The following is a 20,366-nucleotide window of genomic DNA, read 5'->3' on the forward strand; positions in this document are numbered from 1 at the left end:
TGGTCTAACCAATGTTCTGTACGACTGCAACATGACATCCCAACTCCTTTACTCAATGCATTGACCAATGAAGGCAAGTGTGCCAAATGCTTTCTTTTTCACCCTGTCTACCTGCAACTCCACTTTCAAGGAGCTACACACCTACACTCCTAGGTCTTCTTCTTCAGCAATACTCCCCAGGCTCCTAACATTAACTTTATAAGTCTCATCCTGATCTTATAGCAAGATGGAGGCAGAGTAGGATGCTCCACCCAGAGCTCCTTTGCTCTGCCTGTTCTTCTTTTTCTGTTTCTAGCAGTCCCTAAGCAGCATCAGGGGAAATGGGTTCTGGAACGTTGTGCATGGAAGCACTCCCTGAGCAGCACAAGAGGAACGAGACCTGATGCAGCTTGAGGGCGAGCAAGTCCCAGATCAGTGCAACTTACCTTGTTGCAGCTGAGTAGCCATATGGATCAGTATGGAGGTTGGAGCGGAGCAGGACAGGTGTTGGACTGGGGTATTGCACCGGCAGTCAGACCACCTGCTGTGCTGCTGCTATTTGAAACTCGTTACCAGAATGTAATGTCAATCCTTTAACTATGTTATAACTCTCTTACTTCTAACTTATTTTTCAGAAACTAGATTATGCTACTACTTCTCCTTTTATTTATTTTATTCCTCTTTGTATCCGAGATTTGTACCTACGTACTTTTACTTATGATGGTGCCTTCAGAGGCAGCCATTGTGAATACTTCTCACTGTACTCCTGTACTCGAGTACACGTGACAATAAAAGGATATTCTAATTATTCTGATTTGCCTTACCAAAATGCAACACCTCACATTTATCTAAATTAAACTCCATTTGCCACTCCTCAGTCCATTGGCTCATTTAAGCAAGAAACATTAAACAATACTCTGAGTATCCCAGTAGACAAGAAACGTCTTACTATTAGAAGAACAAATCTTTTACCTCAGTCTGACAACATTCCTTTCTCAAGCAATCAGATTAGCTTAACTTGACATCAGCTCAATGAAGTTAATGGAAGCTTGCCACAATCAAAATAACTACTGCTCATCCCTACGTAGTCACAATGACCACATTTCAGCAAGGATTGTGATACATCTGATTAGGATTAACATTTGCGTGGAAATTCACCAATATGAACAGGTTAGACAACATCTATTTAATTGCTCCCTTTAGAATAAGGTTAAAAATCTCACAACACCAGGTTATAGTCCAACAGGTTTAATTGGAAGCACTAACTTTCGGAGCGACACTCCTTCATCAGGTGGTTGTCTCCGAAAGCTAGTGTGCTTCCAATTAAACCTGTTGGACTATAACCTGGTGTTGTGAGATTTTTAACTTTGCACACCCCAGTCCAACACCGGTATCTCCAAACCATCCCTACAGGATGCCCTTTCGACATTTCTTTGGACAATGTTAAAACTGAACAAGGCCGAAATATAAATATTTTGCCACTAATTTAGCGCTTGCGCAGTTGTCTTTTATATCCCAATAAACATATCAAAAAACCCCAAAGTTGGATATCTAAAATGATAAAGGACTAATACTGTAATAAAACACTTATTCTCATTTCAGAATGGTTTCCATTGGTGTCTCTCTCTTGTTAGGCACTTCTGATTCTGACAACAAAAGGGAAGAAAATGATAAAATTCACCCAAAGTTCTGTCCATTCCAAGAGCAACGGTTATTGATTCATGCCTCATAATTCTTACCTTGCATCATTTGCTTTTGAGGGCATTAAGGGCTGGCTCTCTTGACATGCCCGCCCTGGATGCCAACTGGCCTTGCAAATGGAGCAAAACTCCGCCTGGCAGGTGGGACATTGGACTGACACAGCCTGGTGAGAATCAGCTACCTGGCATACAGCCTGACATTGGACCCTGGGGCACCATGTCCTAAAAGGATCCAGATGGACTTCTAAAAACAAAACAAAGAAACGTCAAACAAATTTGCAATCCCAATGGTTCTTTAAATCCTAAAATTATTTTCAATTCTAGCCTCAACATTACACAAATTAGATTTTATAACCAGTTGAGTTTTCTCTCCATTTAATGTATCACTGTGGGTTTTATGTTTAAAAGTTCCATTGTGTGACACGGGTAGCCTTCTTCCCAAAGGTTTAAAAATGAATATTAGATGTCAACCTTAGTGAAACAATTACTAAAATGTTTGATTTTGAATCAACTGCTGTGCATTTTAATCGATGGAGATTTTCCTGGATGTCAGATAAGGAGAAAGTCAGGTTTGGAGGGACAAATTTCTGTGAATGAGTTCACATGACCTCTGATACTAATCTTTTATTAAACATTCAATTTAATGTTCTTGTACATCACCTATTTCATCATCTGCAAAGTGTTTCAGCTCTCACACTCACATGAGTTGGTGTGGTTGGCAATCGTCTCACAATGCCAATGACGTAAGGCGCAGAGAAAATTGAAACAGAAGGGATTTCATTTTTATATATAGTCGAGACGCTTAGTATCATGACATTCATTGATGCTGCCATTAAATAGCGACTAACTTTAACAGCTCTGAACAATTTTACTTAACCTACATGTCCTCCTCCATCAAATACCCTTGAGAAATTATGAAATATTAACACAACCCCTAGATGTTATCTCAGTCCTCACTAAATTGTTTCACTGGGGCACAAGCAAATGATCCTGTTCAATAGATTCAAAATTTCTAATATTATTCCCCTTGAAATGGTTGTTGACGGTGAGTCCATTTGCTAAATACTTTAAAAATAAATGAATACTGCCAGAGAGACCAACCACATGGAAATTACAGCAGAGAAATTGGTACCAGCCTCCTCTTGATCGACTTCATTGAATTAAAGTTGTCAGGTTATCTTTCAATGCCTTTGTCCCTCACTTATTCCCTTCCCTTAAAAGGGACAATTCCTACCCTTAAATGCTATAATCCTCAACTAGGCGATATGTCATAACAATCTATTTTTGAACAACTTTCTGGTTAAAGCAGTTTCTCCTGGATTCATCTATTTATTCATGGCCATCTTGTGTTGACTATCCCTAATTTTGGACAACCCAGAATTAGAAGCATTGTTTCTACATTTACCTCCATCACGATCTATCGTATTTAACATTTTAAAGAACCCTTTCAAGCCAACTCAGAAAATGCTATTCAGTTAGTGTTTTGCTTTTTCCTGGGTTCCCCATAGGAATTACCTCCATAACTGAAATCCTGACTTCCACTCCAGTGCTCGAAATAAAACAAACATCATTTGCGTTCGGATTATGAAACAAAATGACCACAACTTAATGACCAACAAGTGATAAACTGGAAGTAAGAATATATATTGTTGAATATTTTTCCATTTTTCTGGATGAACATAGAGCAGACATCAGCATGCGATATTATTAGGTTAGGTTAGTTAAGTGGTTACAGGAAGCAAGAATAAAGAAATCAAGAGTGATTACAACTCATTGTGTTCATGTGGAGCAGAAGCGTCAACGTTGAAAGACATCAGGTTCATGTTTTAAGTTCCAGAATTTTATTAGATTAGATTACCTACAGTGTGGAAACAGGCCCTTCGGCCCAACAAGTCCACACACCCACCCATACCCCTACACTTACCCCTTAACCTAACACTATGGGCAATTTAGCATGGCCAATTCACCTGACCTGCACATCTTTGGACTGTGGGAGGAAACCGGAGCAAACCCACGCAGACACGGGGAGAATGTGCAAACTCCACACAGTCAGTCGTCTGAGGCAGGAATTGAACCCGGGTCTCCGGCGCTGTGAGGCAGCAGTGCTAACCACTGTGCCACCGTGCCACCCTGCAGTTTTGTTCCCCAATTTACTGCATGATTTTGTTTTGGTTATGTTTGTATGAATGATAAAATGGTGATGAGGACACTGTAGCAGGTCATTAACTTTCTGCTAAAAAGTCTAAAAATGGTCACATCCAGGAGCTTTGTTGAGTTACTACTATCTACAAGAGACTCAGATGAAAGTACAAACTAAGAGTGTCACCAGGCCAAATTCTACACAATATCTGAAAACTTAGGTTGCGTGTTGCAACTATTTAGAATTTTTTTTTTTTAACTTGCATTTCCAAAATTCCAACAGGACTTTCATGGAAATGAGTGATATTTTTAAAGTAGTTGTCAGTAGGGAAAGTTTCAATGCAAAATAACCCCAATATGGAGAAGGACATTTCACACTTGTACTATAATTCAACTGGGGCAGGCAATTTGATCAAACAATGAAGTTGGTGTGGTTTATGCAATTATCTGAATCATTGTCTCAGAAAGAGAATCTTCTATTCCTTCCAAGCATTAGCTATTGTCAATATAAAAGGTTATGTGAAGTGAGGTAACATTTCTGTCATACCGTTAAAACTGTTACCAAATATATGAGGTGTACTCTATGCAGGAAGTTCTAAAAGGAGAGTGTGACAAAAAATGTGATACTTACAGGAAGCGAATGGTACTCATAAGACTTTATGAGTATTTTAAAGGATTTCTTTCCTTCAACTGTTTTAGGCCTTCGCTTGTTTTGGTAATAGCAGCTATAACAACAACAACAACAACCTGCATACTCTGTAGTCCACACTGACAGTATAACGATTGGGACAGGAACACTGACTTTCACCATCAACAAACATTTCAAGGGGAATAATATTAGAAATTTTGAATCCAATGAAACAGATCATTCATTTCTGCTCCAGTGAAACCATTTCAGGAACATTGTGGTAACGAACATTGAGAGTTTTTTAAATTTTTGATAATAATCTCTCAGGGATATTTGATGGAGGAGGACATGTAGATTTTAAAAAAATTTCCAGAGCAGTTAAAAATAGTTAATATTTACTGGCAGCATCAAAAAATCTCATGGGGTTGTATTTTATGTTGGAGCGGGGTCAGGGGAGGGGGTGGGCAGAGAAATACAAGAGCCCTAGCAAGAAAATAAAAAGTAAGGTTGTCAACCCTCAGGGAGAGAAAATCTGACTCTTTAAGAGTGCAGGGCAACTAGCAGTGCAAGAATTTAGTTCTGGGTGTCGCTGAGATTCAAGCAGTGTACTTTAGGACAGCAAGGAATTGTGGATCCAAGGTACTGAGGGAGGAGGTGGGTAGACCTCAATGTGCACAGAGTGCCCACCCAAAACACTCTCTTCCCAACTCTTCTCATCTTTTCAACACAGAAAAAGAAAATACAAGTGGTTTCCCTTTTGTGGTGCGTTCCACATCATGTTATGGTGGGAGAAGTGGAATTAGTTCTGAATTGCACACTAACTGGACAGGAGCGGACATGATATATTATTGAATGCAAACTTTAAACAAAAAAGGACAATTTTATTCAGATGTAAAGTAGCACTGGCTTATTCTTCCTCTATTTCCAATAATACTTTATAGCTTCTCCAGCATTCATTGTTATCTCCATCAACAGAAAAGCAGTGACTACACAGTTTAATAGTCTTTGAAAGCAGTGAAATCTTCATCCTAGAGGAGAAAGTGAGGTCTGCAGATGCTGGAGATCAGAGCTGGAAATGTGTTGCTGGAAAAGCGCAGCAGGTCAGGCAGCATCCAGGGAATAGGAGAGTCGACGTTTCGGGCATAAGCCCTTCTTCAGGAATGAGGAAAGTTTGTCCAGCAGGCTAAGATAAAAGGTAGGGAGGAGGGACTTGGGGGAGGGGCGTCGGGAATGTGATAGGTGGAAAGAGGTCAAGGTGAGGGTGATAGGTCAGACTGGGGTGGGGGCGGAGAGGTCGGGAAGAAGATTGCAGGTTAGGAAGGCGGTGCTGAATTTGATGGATTTGACGGAGACAGGGTGGGGGGAGGGGAAATGAGGAAACTGGTGAAATCCGAGTTCATCCCTTGTGGTTGGAGGGTTCCTAGCCGGAAGATGAGGCGTTCTTCCTCCAACCGTCGTTTTGTTGTGGTCTGACGATGGAGGAGTCCAAAGACCTGCATATCCTTGGTGGAGTGGGAGGGGGAATTGAAATGTTGAGCTACAGGGTGGTTGGGTTGGTTGGTCCGGGTGTCCCAGAGGTGTTCTCTGAAACGTTCCGCAAGTAGCCGGCCTGGGTGGTTGGAGGGGCGGGGTTCAAGGGCGGATACCCAGATGGCCTCCTTCTTCAAGGACCGCAATTTCCCCCCCGACATGGTCAACGATGCCCTCCACCGCATCTCTTCCACTTCCCGCTCCTCCGCCCTTGAACCCCGCCCCTCCAACCGCCACCAAGACAGAACCCCACTGGTCCTCACCTACCACCCCACCAATCTCCATGTACAGCGCATCATCCGCCGTCATTTCCGCTACCTCCAAACGGACCCCACCACCAAGGATATATTTCCCTCCCCTCCCCTTTCAGCATTCCGTAAAGACCACTCCCTCCGTGACTCCCTCGTCAGATCCACACCCCCCACCAACCCAACCTCCACTCCCTGCACCTTCCCCTGCAACCGCAGGAGGTGCAAGACCTGTGCCCACACCTCCCCCCTCACCTCCCTCCAAGGCCCCAAAGGAAACTTCCATATCCGCCACAGATTCACCTGCACCTCAACACATATCATCTATTGCATCCTCTGCACCCGATGTGGCCTCCTCTATATTGGGGAGACAGGCCGGCTACTTGCGGAGCGTTTCAGAGAACACCTCTGGGACACCCGGACCAACCAACCCAACCACCCTGTAGCTCAACATTTCAATTCCCCCTCCCACTCCACCAAGGATATGCAGGCCTTTGGACTCCTCCATCGTCAGACCACAACAAAACGACGGTTGGAGGAAGAACGCCTCATCTTCCGGCTAGGAACCCTCCAACCACAAGGGATGAACTCGGATTTCACCAGTTTCCTCATTTCCCCTCCCCCCACCCTGTCTCAGTCAAATCCATCAAATTCAGCACCGCCTTCCTAACCTGCAATCTTCTTCCCGACCTCTCCGCCCCCACCCCAGTCTGACCTATCACCCTCACCTTGACCTCTTTCCACCTATCACATTCCCGACACCCCTCCCCCAAGTCCCTCCTCCCTACCTTTTATCTTAGCCTGCTGGACAAACTTTCCTCATTCCTGAAGAAGGGCTTATGCCCGAAACGTCGACTCTCCTATTCCCTGGATGCTGCCTGACCTGCTGCGCTTTTCCAGCAACACAAATCTTCATCCGAGACTACTAAAAGCAATGATCACTCCCTCTCACTGGGCACAGCTCCTTGACCTGGAGTGCCTTGCTGAATTGATATCCACATGGAAGGATAGATATTCCACATCAGCAGTTTTCGGTTGTCAATCAAAAAGTGAGGCCAATCTGTCCTCATCCAAGAGTATCATACCACATACTGTCAGCTTATTTAAAAGCTAGATTAAACATCCTAGTTGGCAGAGAAATTAGATTGCTCAGTAAGATGCTCAGCTTTTTCGGAATCGAGTTCCTCAAGAATGTAGGAAGCAGTATAAACAGAGATAATCATAAGGCAATATGGAGGGGTAAATTCCACGATCCAGAGTTGCTGAAAAGGCAAATCACAATACTGCAAATGATGACATTTTCCAACCATTAATCATAGTTTGAGATAGAGTCATAGAGATGTATAGCATAGAAACAGACCCTTTGGTGCAACCTATCCATACCAACCAAATATCCCAATCCAATCTAGTCCCACCTGCCAGCACCCGGCCCATATCACTCCAAACCCTTCCTATGCATGTACCCATCCTAATGCCTTTTAAATGTTGCAATTGTACGAGCCTCCACCACTTCCTCTGGCAGTTCATTCCATACACGTACCACCCTCTGCATGAAAAAGTGGCCCCTTAGGTCTCTTTTATATCTTTCCCCTCTCTAAACCTATGCCCTCTAGTTCTGGACTCCCCCACTCCAGGGAAAAGACTTTGTCTATTTACCCTATCCATTCCCCTCATGATTTTATAAACCTCTATAAGGTCACCCCTCAGCCTCACGACACTCCAGGGAAAACAGCCCCAGCCTGTTCAGCCTCTCTCTGTAACTCAAATCCTCCAACCAGCAAGTAAATCCATCCCCCTTCTTGCTAGTATCTCCAAGGTCAACTGTAACCATTGTATTCTATTTGCAATCACAGGCCCCTTGACTGCAATTATCATTGTGGTTGTTTCCTGTGTTCAGACAGCATTGTTCGTAAATGCAAATAGCTGTGGTTAAAATGGTGGAAACCAGTGGGGATGAATGAGTGTGCCGCAGTTTCATTATTGGCACCAGGGAGCAGTTGCACAGAATGTTCCCTCAGCGGATTAAGTATTTGGTACAGCATTTATCGTACAGCTGGATGTAAATAGACTGGGGAGGATTAAGCAGTCAGGAAGACTTCCATTATAAGATCGTTTATACGTAGATTTGAGAAGACCATTAAGTAGTTGGGGTAGAGTTTGTGATAATACCAGTGGTGCACAAGACTGTGGAAAAAAAATTTAGGTTGATACATGTCTTTTCTCATTTTATGGTTCCATTCATTCTTCTGATTGAAGTAGAAACTTGATAAGAGTTCTTTTGGCCTGTCTTGATACATGTAAATCATGTCTTAACACAAACAACCAAACAAACAATTTGCACACATTTTACCTTGCATCTGGGACTGAAGAGGAAATGAGTCTGCATTATCCTATTGAGCAGTATGCAATGTATTTGAGAAGGTAACAAAGCAAGTGCAGAAAAATGTCTGAAGAATCAGAAGTCAAGCAAAATTTAGGTGCGACAAGGCAAAGCACAATTAAGCTAGATCAGCTAGTTGTTGAAGATATTAAAGATATGAAAGATTTGCATCTGTAACCATGTAAAACACAAAAGCACATTGACATCTCCAGCTGATGCACTGATTATGCGAATATTGCTTTGCAATAGTTGAGAGTCAGAAGCAAATGCAGCCCCAGTGGAGAATACCAATACATCATGCTGTTGCTTATAAAAACGTTGCACACCTTGTTCAAATTTCAGTTGCTGGTACAGCTGAAGCACATCAGCTGGAACCAAACATGCAATCTGAAACAAATATAAAACAAAACAAGTTAAACAAAACCGGAATTTTTCTTTCTGAAAATAACAAAAGCCATAAATATTTACTTATACAGATAAACACCCAAAATACGCCTTTGCACTTTACTTCTGCCAATTGTTGTTAGTGACTGAGAACACTGTTGAGCAATGAAACCATTTCTGTTGCTGTGTCCAAACACCAGCCATTAGGAGATAAAACTGGGCAGCAGGGAAGGGGAACAGACAAGCACATCATAGAATGATCTCGAGAAGTACTTCCCTGAGCACCTGCATTTCCAATCCAGACCCTCACTGATCTCGGATGCATGCGTATTAGTTGCCCTGCTACACCTCAACTAAGTACCAAATCTTCATGTCTGAAGTATAACAGTGATCCTCAACAGACTGTTTAATATGTGCAGACAGAAACTGTGAAAGAAAGCAGCAGTTATTTACCATTAGAGTAATTAAAATCCCCAATAGTATCATCACTCTGGCTGAGACTAGTCAGCTTGGTGTGTGACCCTGAATCACAGCTGGACCTCTGTGGCTTTACTGTCATTTGGCTACTCGCTGAATTACTCAGCAAAGCCACTGATGCAGCTGCTTTGCAGCACTTTATTTGCATTTAGCATTGACAAAGTTAAAACCAGCTGAAAACATCATAGATTTCTTTTTTTTTTAAGAATCACAGAATCCCTACAGCGGGGCAACGGGCTATTTGGTCCAACAAGTTCACACTGTCCCTCCGAAGAACAACCCACCCAGACCCATTCCCCTAACCTATTACTCTGACATTTCCCCTGACTAATGCACCTAACCTACACATCCCTGAAAACTATGGGCAATGTAGCATGGCCAATTAACCTAACCTGCACAGCTTTGGACTGTGGGAGGAAACGAGAGTACCCGGAGGAAACCCACACAGACACTGGGAGAATGTCCACACAGACAGTCGCCGAAGGCTGGAATCGAACCCGGATCCCTGACGCTGTCAGGAACATCTGAGGGTAAGCACACTCCCATTTGATGGGAAAATCTGACTTTTTGCTAATATCTATTTTCCTTTTAGTAATCCCATCTCTGCCCACGTAAGAAGAATAAATTGCATAATACATATTTGAAACATTTTCCATAATGGCAGATGTTAGTTACAAATCACTACAGTCCATTTCAATTAAAATGAAGGAGTGAATCAAATTTAATAATCTCAAGGTTCTTTTTCTCCTGCTCCAACTGTGTTCATCTCAGTTTAGTGTATACTCCCAGATTTAAGTTTGTGACCTTTACAAACCAGAAAGACAAAAGGAACAGATGCAAGTTTCCAGTAAGTCACAAATCGTGGCTTCAAAATATATTGCTAATCCTTCATTGTCGTTGGATCAAAATCATGGAAGTGCCTATCTAGTGGAAGCTCCTTCACCACACTGATTATAGAAAGCTCACTGACGTCTTCTCAACAGTAGCTAGGAGTGGGCAATAGAAGCTGATTTTCTAAGTTATAACCAATCCTAGCAAGGCATATTATAAATAAAGTCAACAAGTAGCTTTTACCTCATACATTTCTTCGAATAAATAGGCTTAATTTGTCAGCAATTATCAAGCATTAGAAAGATCTACCTGTTTGTTTATCCCCCAGTAACCATGTGACTTCATCATATTTACCTCACCACCTTCCAAGGTTGCATTCCGAGGCAGTAGTTAACCAAGAGAGACAGGCAGAGAAACGAGTGATACTGACCTTTACTCCAAAATTCACAGCAGATTACTAAACACTAGCTAATTCTTGCTAAAAGATAATAACGAGAATTGATTCACATCTTCAAACTAAAAAAAACTGCATTTGACAACTTTTCTCTGTATAAAATAGCTGAAGGAAGTCACCAGAAAGTAAAAAAGTGATTCATTATGGTAGGAAGAACCAATATAAAATATGAAGTATAAGACACAATATAAAATAAAGGAGTAACCCTAAAGAAGGTACAAAAGCAGAAACACCAGTTTGTATATGTTCAGAAGTTATGCCTGTGGATGGTACCTCCACATTATTGTGACAAGACAGATCTAGAGCAATTGATAAAACATACAGCCTCTTGGGCTTTATCAATTGGGTTATAGAATACAAAAGCAATGAAGTCTTACTTAACTCGTATGCTTGGCCTCAACTGGAGTATTGCACCTCGTTCCAGACATCACATTTAGGAAGGATGTGAAGGCACCAGATAGGGTGCAGAAAATATTCGTGGAGAATGGTTCCAGTGAAGAGGAATTTTATTAAGTAGACAGATCGGAGAAGTGGGACTGTTTTTCCTTGGAGAAGGGAGATTGATAGAGGTAAATCAAATCATGAAGGTTCTCAGTGGAGTAGTTAAAGAGAAACACGTTATACAGTACTTACAGAAGGATCAAGGATCAGAGGGCACAGATCTATGGTAATTTTGCAAAAGAAGCAACAGTGACAGGAAATTTTCTTTTTCCCCCCCCACAGCAAGCGTTTTGATATCTAGAATGCACGACCCTGAGACTGAGTGTGGTGGAATCAGAGACAATTAAGGTATTCAAAAGGGAATTGAATTATTATCTGAAAAATAACTAAAGGTCTACAGTGAGAAGGCAGGGGAATGGAACGAGGTGAACTGCTCATTTGAAGAGCCTATACAGACATGGCAGCCTAAGTGCCTTCTTTATTGTTATGATTCTTTGACCAGAGAGTAATAGCTGGTTCCTGGTGAAGGGCATATGGATGAAACATCGATTCATCTGCTCCTTGGATGCTGCCTGACCTGCTGTGCTTTTCCAGCGCCACACTTTTTGACTGTTAACACATGCAGAACTAGCAGCCCCAGGTTCAATTGCTGGCTTGTACTTAGTTTGCTGAGTTGATCCAGTGTAGTTATACAAATAGCATTGGCTTCAGTGTCCTTGGACTGAGGACAGGAAAATGTTTCTCACACAGAACCACTGTTCAATGTATCCTAACTGAGGTTGGAATCAAAGTAAGGAATGTAAAGAACTCAACAGCTTTGAACCAGGGGTTAAAATATTTCTATGGGAATCTATGATTCAATATTAAAACTAGAGTTAGTCTTCTTCAAACAATTCTTGCTCGGAAACAATATACTGAATTTACATACTGTACTACGTGATTGCAACACTGTGCACTCCTAGCTCAAATAACTTGTGCAATAAGATCTCATAGTATGCAAGGAACATCATAGAGTTAAACTTCAGGGCCTTTCTCAGCAGAGAAAAAAAAAACTTTCAAAAGCACGAAATCAAAATGGTGTACATCCCTAAATGTCTACATTCATAAATAAAAGAACAGCCAGAACAATTTTTAATCGAAATGTAATCAAAAAGCACATACAAAAATCATTAATATTATATTGGCCTGATGATGGTAAATTGACCAAGCTATATCTAACGGCAGACCTTCTGATGAAGAAGATAGAGGACAGGGACAGGAACTGTAGGAAGGCTAAGGGAAGGGCAGGACTGTACAATAGTTGAAGCATGGGTCAAAGGTCCTAGAAATCAGCAGGCCACAGAACAGGAAGTCTGTGACAAAACAACAGCAAACAAACTCCCAGTATTAATGTCTTTTAATAAACAAATGCCAATATTTTTGTTTAAAATGATTCAAAATTAACTGAATTGACTTTGAATAGAGTTCCTGTATTAAAAGTAGTATTGCATTTGCAATGATTTGATTTTCATTCACAGGAGGTGGCCATGCTGGCTCAACCAATATTCACTGCCCATTCTCACTGTCCTGGAGAGGTATTGGTGAGCTGCTGTCTTGAACCACTGCACCTCTGGGGTGAATAAACACCAGTGTTGGCCCAGAGAAAATTCCAGGATTTTGACACAGCAAAATAACAGTAATATATTTCCAAGTTAAGTTGGTGAGTGGCTTGGAAGGAGATTTGTAAGTAGTGAGGCTCCCATGTGTCTGCTACCTTTGTCCTGCTAGATGTTTGAAGCCATGAGTTCAGAAGGCACGGTTTAAGAAGTGTTGGTATATGTGTATGTTGCAATACATCTTGTAATGGTATAAACTGCTACCATTGTATTTAGAGGGAGTGAATATTGAAGATGTTAGATGCGGTGTCAAATCTTTCAGGCTGCTTTGCACTGGATGGTATCAATACTCAAGACGCTTATGGAGATGAACTCGTCCAGGTTAAAAAAAGCATTTTGCCAAATTACAGGTGTTTATACCTTGTAAATGGTGTTTAAGCTTTGAGGAGACAGAGGGTGAGCTACTCACCACAGAACCTCGTGCCTCTAACCTTCTCTTGTAGTCATATTATTTATGTGGCTGGTCCAAATCAGTTTCTGGTCAATGGTAACCCCTAGGATGTTGACAGTGAGGGATTCAGCACAAGAAATGCTATTGAATATCAAGGTGTAAGCCTTTGTTTCTATCTTGTTGGAGGTATTCATTGCTTGGTATTTGTATGGTGTGTCTGCGTTATTTATCAATTGTTAGCCGAACCTGAATGTGGTCTAGATTATGCTGCATGTGAATATGGACTGCTTCAATAACTGGAGGAATCGTGCTACAAGCAGCAAACGCCCACACTTTGACCACATGGTGCAGATAAGGTCCCTGATGAAGCAGCTACAGGAAGAACTGCAATGACGCCCTGAAGCTGAAATGATCGATCAACATGTAGAACCATCTTCCTTTGTGCTCAGTATGAATTCAAAATGCAGTGTTTCCTCCTCAATTCCCATCTATTCCAGTTTTGTTAGGCCATTTTGATACTGTTTCTAGTCAAATGTTGCCTTGATGTCAATGGCAATCACCCTCACTTCCCCTCTGGAGTTCAGCACTTTTGAGCATCTTTGGAACAGGCCATATTGAGTTCAACAGCTGAACAGGCTTGGAGTAGACCCAAAAGTAGACATCAAGAGCAAAGGACACAGTAGATGAGGTGTTTGGATATGCAAGAAAATCTTTGCCAGATGTGGAAGGATCCTTTGGAACCTTGTATAGAGGTGAGGGGAGAGCTGTGAGGGTAGGTTTTCCATCTCTTCCTGTGGCAAGGGAAGGTGAAGGGGGGTGGAGGGTGGAGGGAGAACAGTTTCTGGAGGCTTTGGATTTGCCATAGGTAGTGGTTGTCCTGATCAGGTCCAAACTGTGATGGTCTGAGTGTAGTCTGGAGTCCATGCGGACAAGTCGCTTGCATAGGCAGACGCTGAGGAAGGAGACATGGCTACAGTAGCGGGTCTGTTCCACCCTCCAATCCCAGCACCTTCCCTTGCCACCGCAAACAGTGTAAAACTTGCACCCACACCTCCCACCTCACCTTCATCCAAGGCTCCAAAGGATCCTTCCACATCTGGCAAAGATTTTCCTGCTTATCCAAGTACCTCACCTACTGTGTCATTTGCACTTGATGTAGTCTCCTCTACTTTGGGGAGACAGGACGCCAACTCATGGAACGTTTCAGAGAACATCTCTGGGAAACATGCACCAAACAACCCCACCGCCCTGTGGCTGACCACTTCAACTGCCCCTTCCACTCCACCAAGGACATGCAAGTCCTGGGTCTCCTCCATCGCCAAATCCTAGCCACTTGACATCTGGAGGAAGAACGCCTTATCTTCCACCTTGGGACCGTCCAACTACATGGCATCAACGTCAATTTCACCAGTTTCCTTATCTCCCCTCCCTCGACCTCATCCCAGATCCAGCCCTCCAACTCGGCTCTGCCCTCTTGAACTGTCCCACCTGTCAATCTTCCTTCCCACCTATCTGCTCCAACCTATCACCATCACCCTCCACCTGGATCTACCTATTGCCTTCCAAACTACCTTCCTCCCAGCCCCAAACCCCTCCTATATATCTCTCAGCTCCCTTCTGCCACCACCCCCTGACCCACATTCCTGATGAAAGGCTAATGTACAAAACATCGACTCTCCTGCTCCTTGGATGCTGCCTGACCTGCTGTGCTTTTCCAGCAGATCCCAGCTATATAACACTTGATCAAATGCCTTTTGTCCATATAGACAACCATCACACCTCATCTATCAATTCTATTACCTCACCAAAAACTCAAACAAGTTGATTAAACACAGTTTCCCTCTTAACAAATCTGAGAGGCTTTCCTTAATTAATCTACTCTCGCCACAATAACTAAAATAAACCAAAGAACTGTGAATGCTTGACATCGGGAGGTCACTGGACTTGAAACATTAACTCTGCTTTCTCTCCAAAGACATTGCTAAAATTGTTGCTTATTTTGTCCCAAAATTATGATTTCTAAAAGTTTTCTCACTATTGAAGAAGTGTATAACAAAGCAAAAATGAGTCAGCATTGTGACAGCAGAGGGACTAATTGAATAGCTCTCTTCTCGACACAACAGGATGAATAATCAACTATGCTGCATCATTTTATATATATATGCCAATCCTTTTGAACAATTGTTTTTTAGTATGCTATTCTAAAACAGAGGAAAACAAAAAGTTCGGCTTCCATTCAGAAGTAGAATCTAACATCCATGTAATATATGAAATTCTGATGTCAAATTATTGAGGAATGACTCCCAATAACTAGCTACAACTGGGAAATGCGTGCCATCAAAGGACAAGAATATGGGAGTTAAACTATTTACTACAAGCTTTGAAAAGAGCAATGTTGCATCCTGGCTTTACCAGGCAAAAGAGTGAAACTAACTGGATTGTTCTTAGAGAGCCAGTGGAGACTATGTTTCTATAGCAAGTGCCCTTTTGTCTTACACCTCTGGCTGGTTGAAAGTCTGGGTATGATTTTTTTAATATAAAAGTAAAAAGATTGCTGATTTGATAGAAGTAAAATCTCTCTTATCAATATGGGCTCTCGAGCAGCTGGCATTTAACTATTGCCAACATAAATTGGCCTTTCATTTTATATGTGCTCCTCAGCAGTCTAACTTCCAAGTAATCTCATATTCAGAAGCAATACTCATATTGGAAGTTCAACTAGATGCAGCACAACGACTCACTAACAATGAAAAAAAATCAGAAAAACATCTGAAGTCATATGAACATTCATCAAGTTTCCTACTGCTTAAGGAATCATCCCATATTTGTTTAAGCCAGTTTCCTAGTTGACAGATTGAAGAGCTTGGGAACAGGGTGGGTCTGAGACAGTACAGAAGTTGGCAGAAACCTATGGGAGCACTGAGTCATACCATCTCCAGTAATACACACAAACAAAATACTGGAAATCCAAACTAATGACATGAAATGTGGAAAGTACAGAGGTCAGGGGCATGCATTTCTCTCATCACAGATTCTACCTGACCTGCAAGATATTGACAACATTTCCATTTCCAACCCCAGTAATGTCTGGTCAAGTATGATGGAAGTGAGCCTTTATTCGACTGCTAAGAATCAAGACAGCTTGTATTACATTTTCTTATAATTTGGGATAAATATTAAGTAAAAGTAAATTTCAACCCTCAAATGCTGAAATGACCATGAAAATTTCAAAGGACATGTTTGTTATAATTGACAACATGTACTACAACCAAGAAAATTAGATCAATGTTACACCATATTGTTCTGCATCAGAGTTGCACCCAGGACCATTTTGAGTCAGGAACCAGCACAGCTGACAGAAATTATGTAGTGATCTATTTAGTAAACAAGTGCAAGACCTTCATTTTGCACTGTGGACTCAACTGTCATTTTCAAAATCTCTAGCATGCTACTGATCAGCTCTACAATAGATTATAAATTATTAATCGGAGAATATAGCTTCCAGTTGATTTTCAGAATGCAACTAATTTCAGGTACCTCACTAGTGTGTAAATGTTGGTGTTTACCCGGTGCGTTAGGTGTCTTAGCTAGCCATGAAACACTCTGAAAGGTTATCTGTCTGTGCCTACTGTAGAATCTTAACTAGAGCTTCTGGCAAGCCTCTAGCTGTCTTTGTTAGTGTGCCAGTATGCCTAGAAGAAAGAGGAGGAGGAAGACGTCAGGTTCTGGGATGTCAGCATTACTCAAATTCCAGCCACATAGAGTCAAAGACAAGTACAGCATAGAAACAGACCCTTCAGTCCAACTCATCCATTCCTAAATAAATCTAGTCTCATTTGCCAGCACTTGGCCCATATCCCTCTAAACCCGTCCTATTCACATACCCATCCAGATGTCTTTTAAATGGTGGAATTTTACCAGCCTCCTCTGGCAGCTCATTCCATACACGCACCACCCTCTGCGTGCAAACGTTGCCCCTCAGATCCCTTTTAAATCTTTCCCCTTTCACCTTAAACATATGTCCTCTGGTTTTAGACTCCCTTGCTGATGCCTTGCTGATCTTTAAGGGGCCCTATTCTCTCCCTAGTTACTCTTTTGGATTCTCCTTAACCCTATTTGCCAAAGCTCTCTCATGTCCCTTTTTTGTCCTCCTGATTTCCCTCTTAAGTATACTCCTACTGCCTTTATACTGTTCTAGGGATTCACTCTATCCCTGCTGTCTATTGCTGACATATGCTTCCTACCTTTTCTAGACCAAAAACCTCAATTTTTCTAGTCATCCAGTATTCCCCATACTTACCAGCCTTGCCCTTTACCCTAATAGGAATATACTATCTCTGGACTCTCATTATCTCATTTTTGAAGGCTTCCCATTTTCCTACCATCTCTTTACCTGTAAATATCCACACCAATCAACTTTTGAAAGTTCTTGCCTAATACCGTCAAAGTTAGCCTCCCCCCAATTTACAGCTTTAACTTTTGGATCTGGCCTATCCTTTTCCAGCACTATTTAAAACTAATAGAATTATGGTCGCTGGCCCCAAAGTGCTCCCTCACTGACACCTCAGTCACCTGCCCTGTCTTATTTCCCAAGAGGTGGTCATGTTTTGCACCTTCTCTAGTAGGTACATCTACATACTTAATCAACAAATTTTCTCGTGCACACCTAAATCCATCTCCATCCCTTAACACTATGACATCCCAGTCAATGTTTGGAAAGGTAAAATGCCCTATCATTATCAACCTATTATTTTTACAGATAATGGAGATCTCCTTACAAATTTGTTTCACAATTTCCCACTGACTATTGGTGGGGGAGGGGGTGGAGGGGGGGGGGGGGGGGGGAGAGGAGGGGGTGGAGGGGGGAGGAGGGGGTGGAGGGGGGGAGGGGGGGGGGGGGAGGAGGAGGAGAGGAGGATATCTAGAGTACAATCCCAATTAAGTGATCACTTCTTTCTTATTTCTCAGTTCCACCCAAATGACTTCCCCAGACATACTTCTAGGAATACCCTCACCAAGTACAGTCACAATGTTATCCCTAATCAAAAACATCACTCCCCTCCTCTCCTCCCCCTTCTTCTATTCTTTCTACAGTATCTATACCCTGGAACATTAAACTGCCACTCCTGAACCACCTCTCTGTAATTACAATGATCTTCTAATACCATGTTCCTAACCATGCCCTGAGTTCATCTATCTTCCCTGTTAGGCCTCTCGCATTGACATAAAGGTAGTTTAATTTCTCAGTTCTACCTCATTCTCTGCTTTGTTCCTGCCTGCCCTGACTGTTTGACATGCTCCTTTTCCCAACTGCACCAGTCTCAGATTGATCTCTTTTCTCACTATCTCCCTGGGTTCACTACTAGGAATTAAAACTTTCAAAAGATCCAGTTTTCACAACAAAAAAAAGTTCTAAATTATCATGAGGTGAAAAGGGAAAGATTAGCAAAGACAAATATGGGCCCATTACAAGCAGAGTTCGGAGAATTAATAATGTGAAATAAGGAAATTGGAGTGAAACTAAACAACTTTGTTTCTGTTGTCACAGAGGAAGTTGTCACAGAGGAAGTTGAAAGAAAAACTCCCAGGGATACTACGGAACCAAGGTATGAGCAAAAATGAGGAACCGAAAAATACTAGTGTTATTAACAAAGCAGTACTGCAGAGGTTATCAGAGCTGAACGCTGATAATTCTTTCAGTCCTAACAGTCTATATCCCAGTGTGATGAAAGAGGTAACTGTAGGGAGAATGGATCCGGTGGTGGTCTGCTTCTAAAATTCTACAGATTCTGGAAATGTTCCTACAGACTGAAAAGTTGCACTGTAACCCCAGTATTCCAGAAAGGATGGAGGAAGAAAACGGAAGTACAGACCAGTTAGCCTAACATTTGGGAAAATCTGTTACAAAGAATGTGATGACTGGACACGAGGATCAGGCTCATCCAATATAGATTATGAAGACAAAATCATGTTACCATGTTGTAAGCTTTTGAGGATACAATAGCTAAGATGCTACCATTGGATGTAATGTATCTGTATCTTCAAGAGCATTTCAATAAAAAAAGTCCCACACAGGCAATTAATAAGGAAAACTGTAGGACATGGCATCTGGTCTAATACATGGAACCACCAGCTCAGGGGGCAATGAGGTGGTTTGAATGGGCCATGGGGAGTCTGGAAGTGAGGACCGGAAAACCTTACTAATTTTATTATAACTGGGAAACAAATTCCAAAGCACAGAGTTGGACCATCTAACCAACTCACCTCAGCACTTGAAAGCTCCTGTGACTGACTCCAGAGTTCTGCAGGCCTCACATCACTCTTCCACTCCCCCAGTTGAGCATAAATCTGGTGGTTTCTGGGCAGTTTCTCCTGAATGGAGGTCAGTGTCAGGATTGGGATTTTTCCAGACATTGCCTTTCAGTCTCAGGAGCAAAATGGAAGAAAATCTGCCTTCCAAGCACCAATAGGGCTCAGAATTCCAGCAGACTAACAAATGGATGTTGCTCCCTTAAAGTTTCAAATGCTAGTCATCAACCATGCATTTTCTTTTTTGATTCTAACATTTTTACTTCATTGAATTCAAAACGTTTTTGTTCTTTGATAGGTTGTAAAGACATGAGACGAAATCTTCAGAAGCAAATAAACAGTCAGACCAGTATTGTGAGGCCCCTTCCCTGCACACTAACATGAAGCAAGATTTTGGCATTAGTTAATTGCAGGCACAACCAATGGCACCAATCTGATATGAAAATTCTGACATAATGCAAAATAGTTGGCTATCAAAGTAGCCAAAAATGAAAATAACAGGGCAAGTCAAATAGTCTATCGCAGCAGCCTTGGTTCAGAATGCACTCAGTGAATTTATCAGATTCTTCATCAGGCTAAAAGTAATGGAGTATCCAGCAGTCAACCAAATGCACTGCAAGCACTCTACCCTTTTCTAAAGACTCATGTTTGATCCCATGAATGAAGGTTCATGTACAGTAATAACAGGACCTTCTTTTCAGAGTCTGGTAGCAAACATCACATTAGTAGTGGAGTACCAAAATTAGCCCCAAAAAATTTTATTTCAAACCAACCTTTTATTCTGAATCTCTTACCACGCTATCAACAGGCAAATAGCTTC

The 20,366-nt window shown here is 41.8% G+C and overlaps 1 protein-coding gene across 5 annotated transcripts in view; it reads right to left on the minus strand.

Annotated features, from left to right (window-relative positions):
• Window positions 1–20,366, minus strand: part of LOC122564373 (E3 ubiquitin-protein ligase RNF144B-like) — an 85,659-nt gene that overhangs the window by 15,706 nt on the left and 49,587 nt on the right. For all 5 annotated transcript variants that reach the window (XM_087978619.1, XM_043719154.2, XM_087978616.1 and 2 more), the window contains 2 exons: window positions 8,931–8,991; window positions 1,719–1,923 (listed from right to left, as the gene is read on the minus strand). In XM_087978619.1, the coding sequence (XP_087834745.1) occupies window positions 1,719–1,923; window positions 8,931–8,991 (266 nt within the window). The remainder of the gene's footprint in view (window positions 1–1,718; window positions 1,924–8,930; window positions 8,992–20,366) is intronic.

Source organism: Chiloscyllium plagiosum, unplaced genomic scaffold (genome assembly GCF_037043375.1).
Source record: "Chiloscyllium plagiosum isolate Xiang-an unplaced genomic scaffold, Cpla_swu_hap1 HiC_scaffold_34, whole genome shotgun sequence".
Taxonomy (NCBI): domain Eukaryota; kingdom Metazoa; phylum Chordata; class Chondrichthyes; order Orectolobiformes; family Hemiscylliidae; genus Chiloscyllium; species Chiloscyllium plagiosum.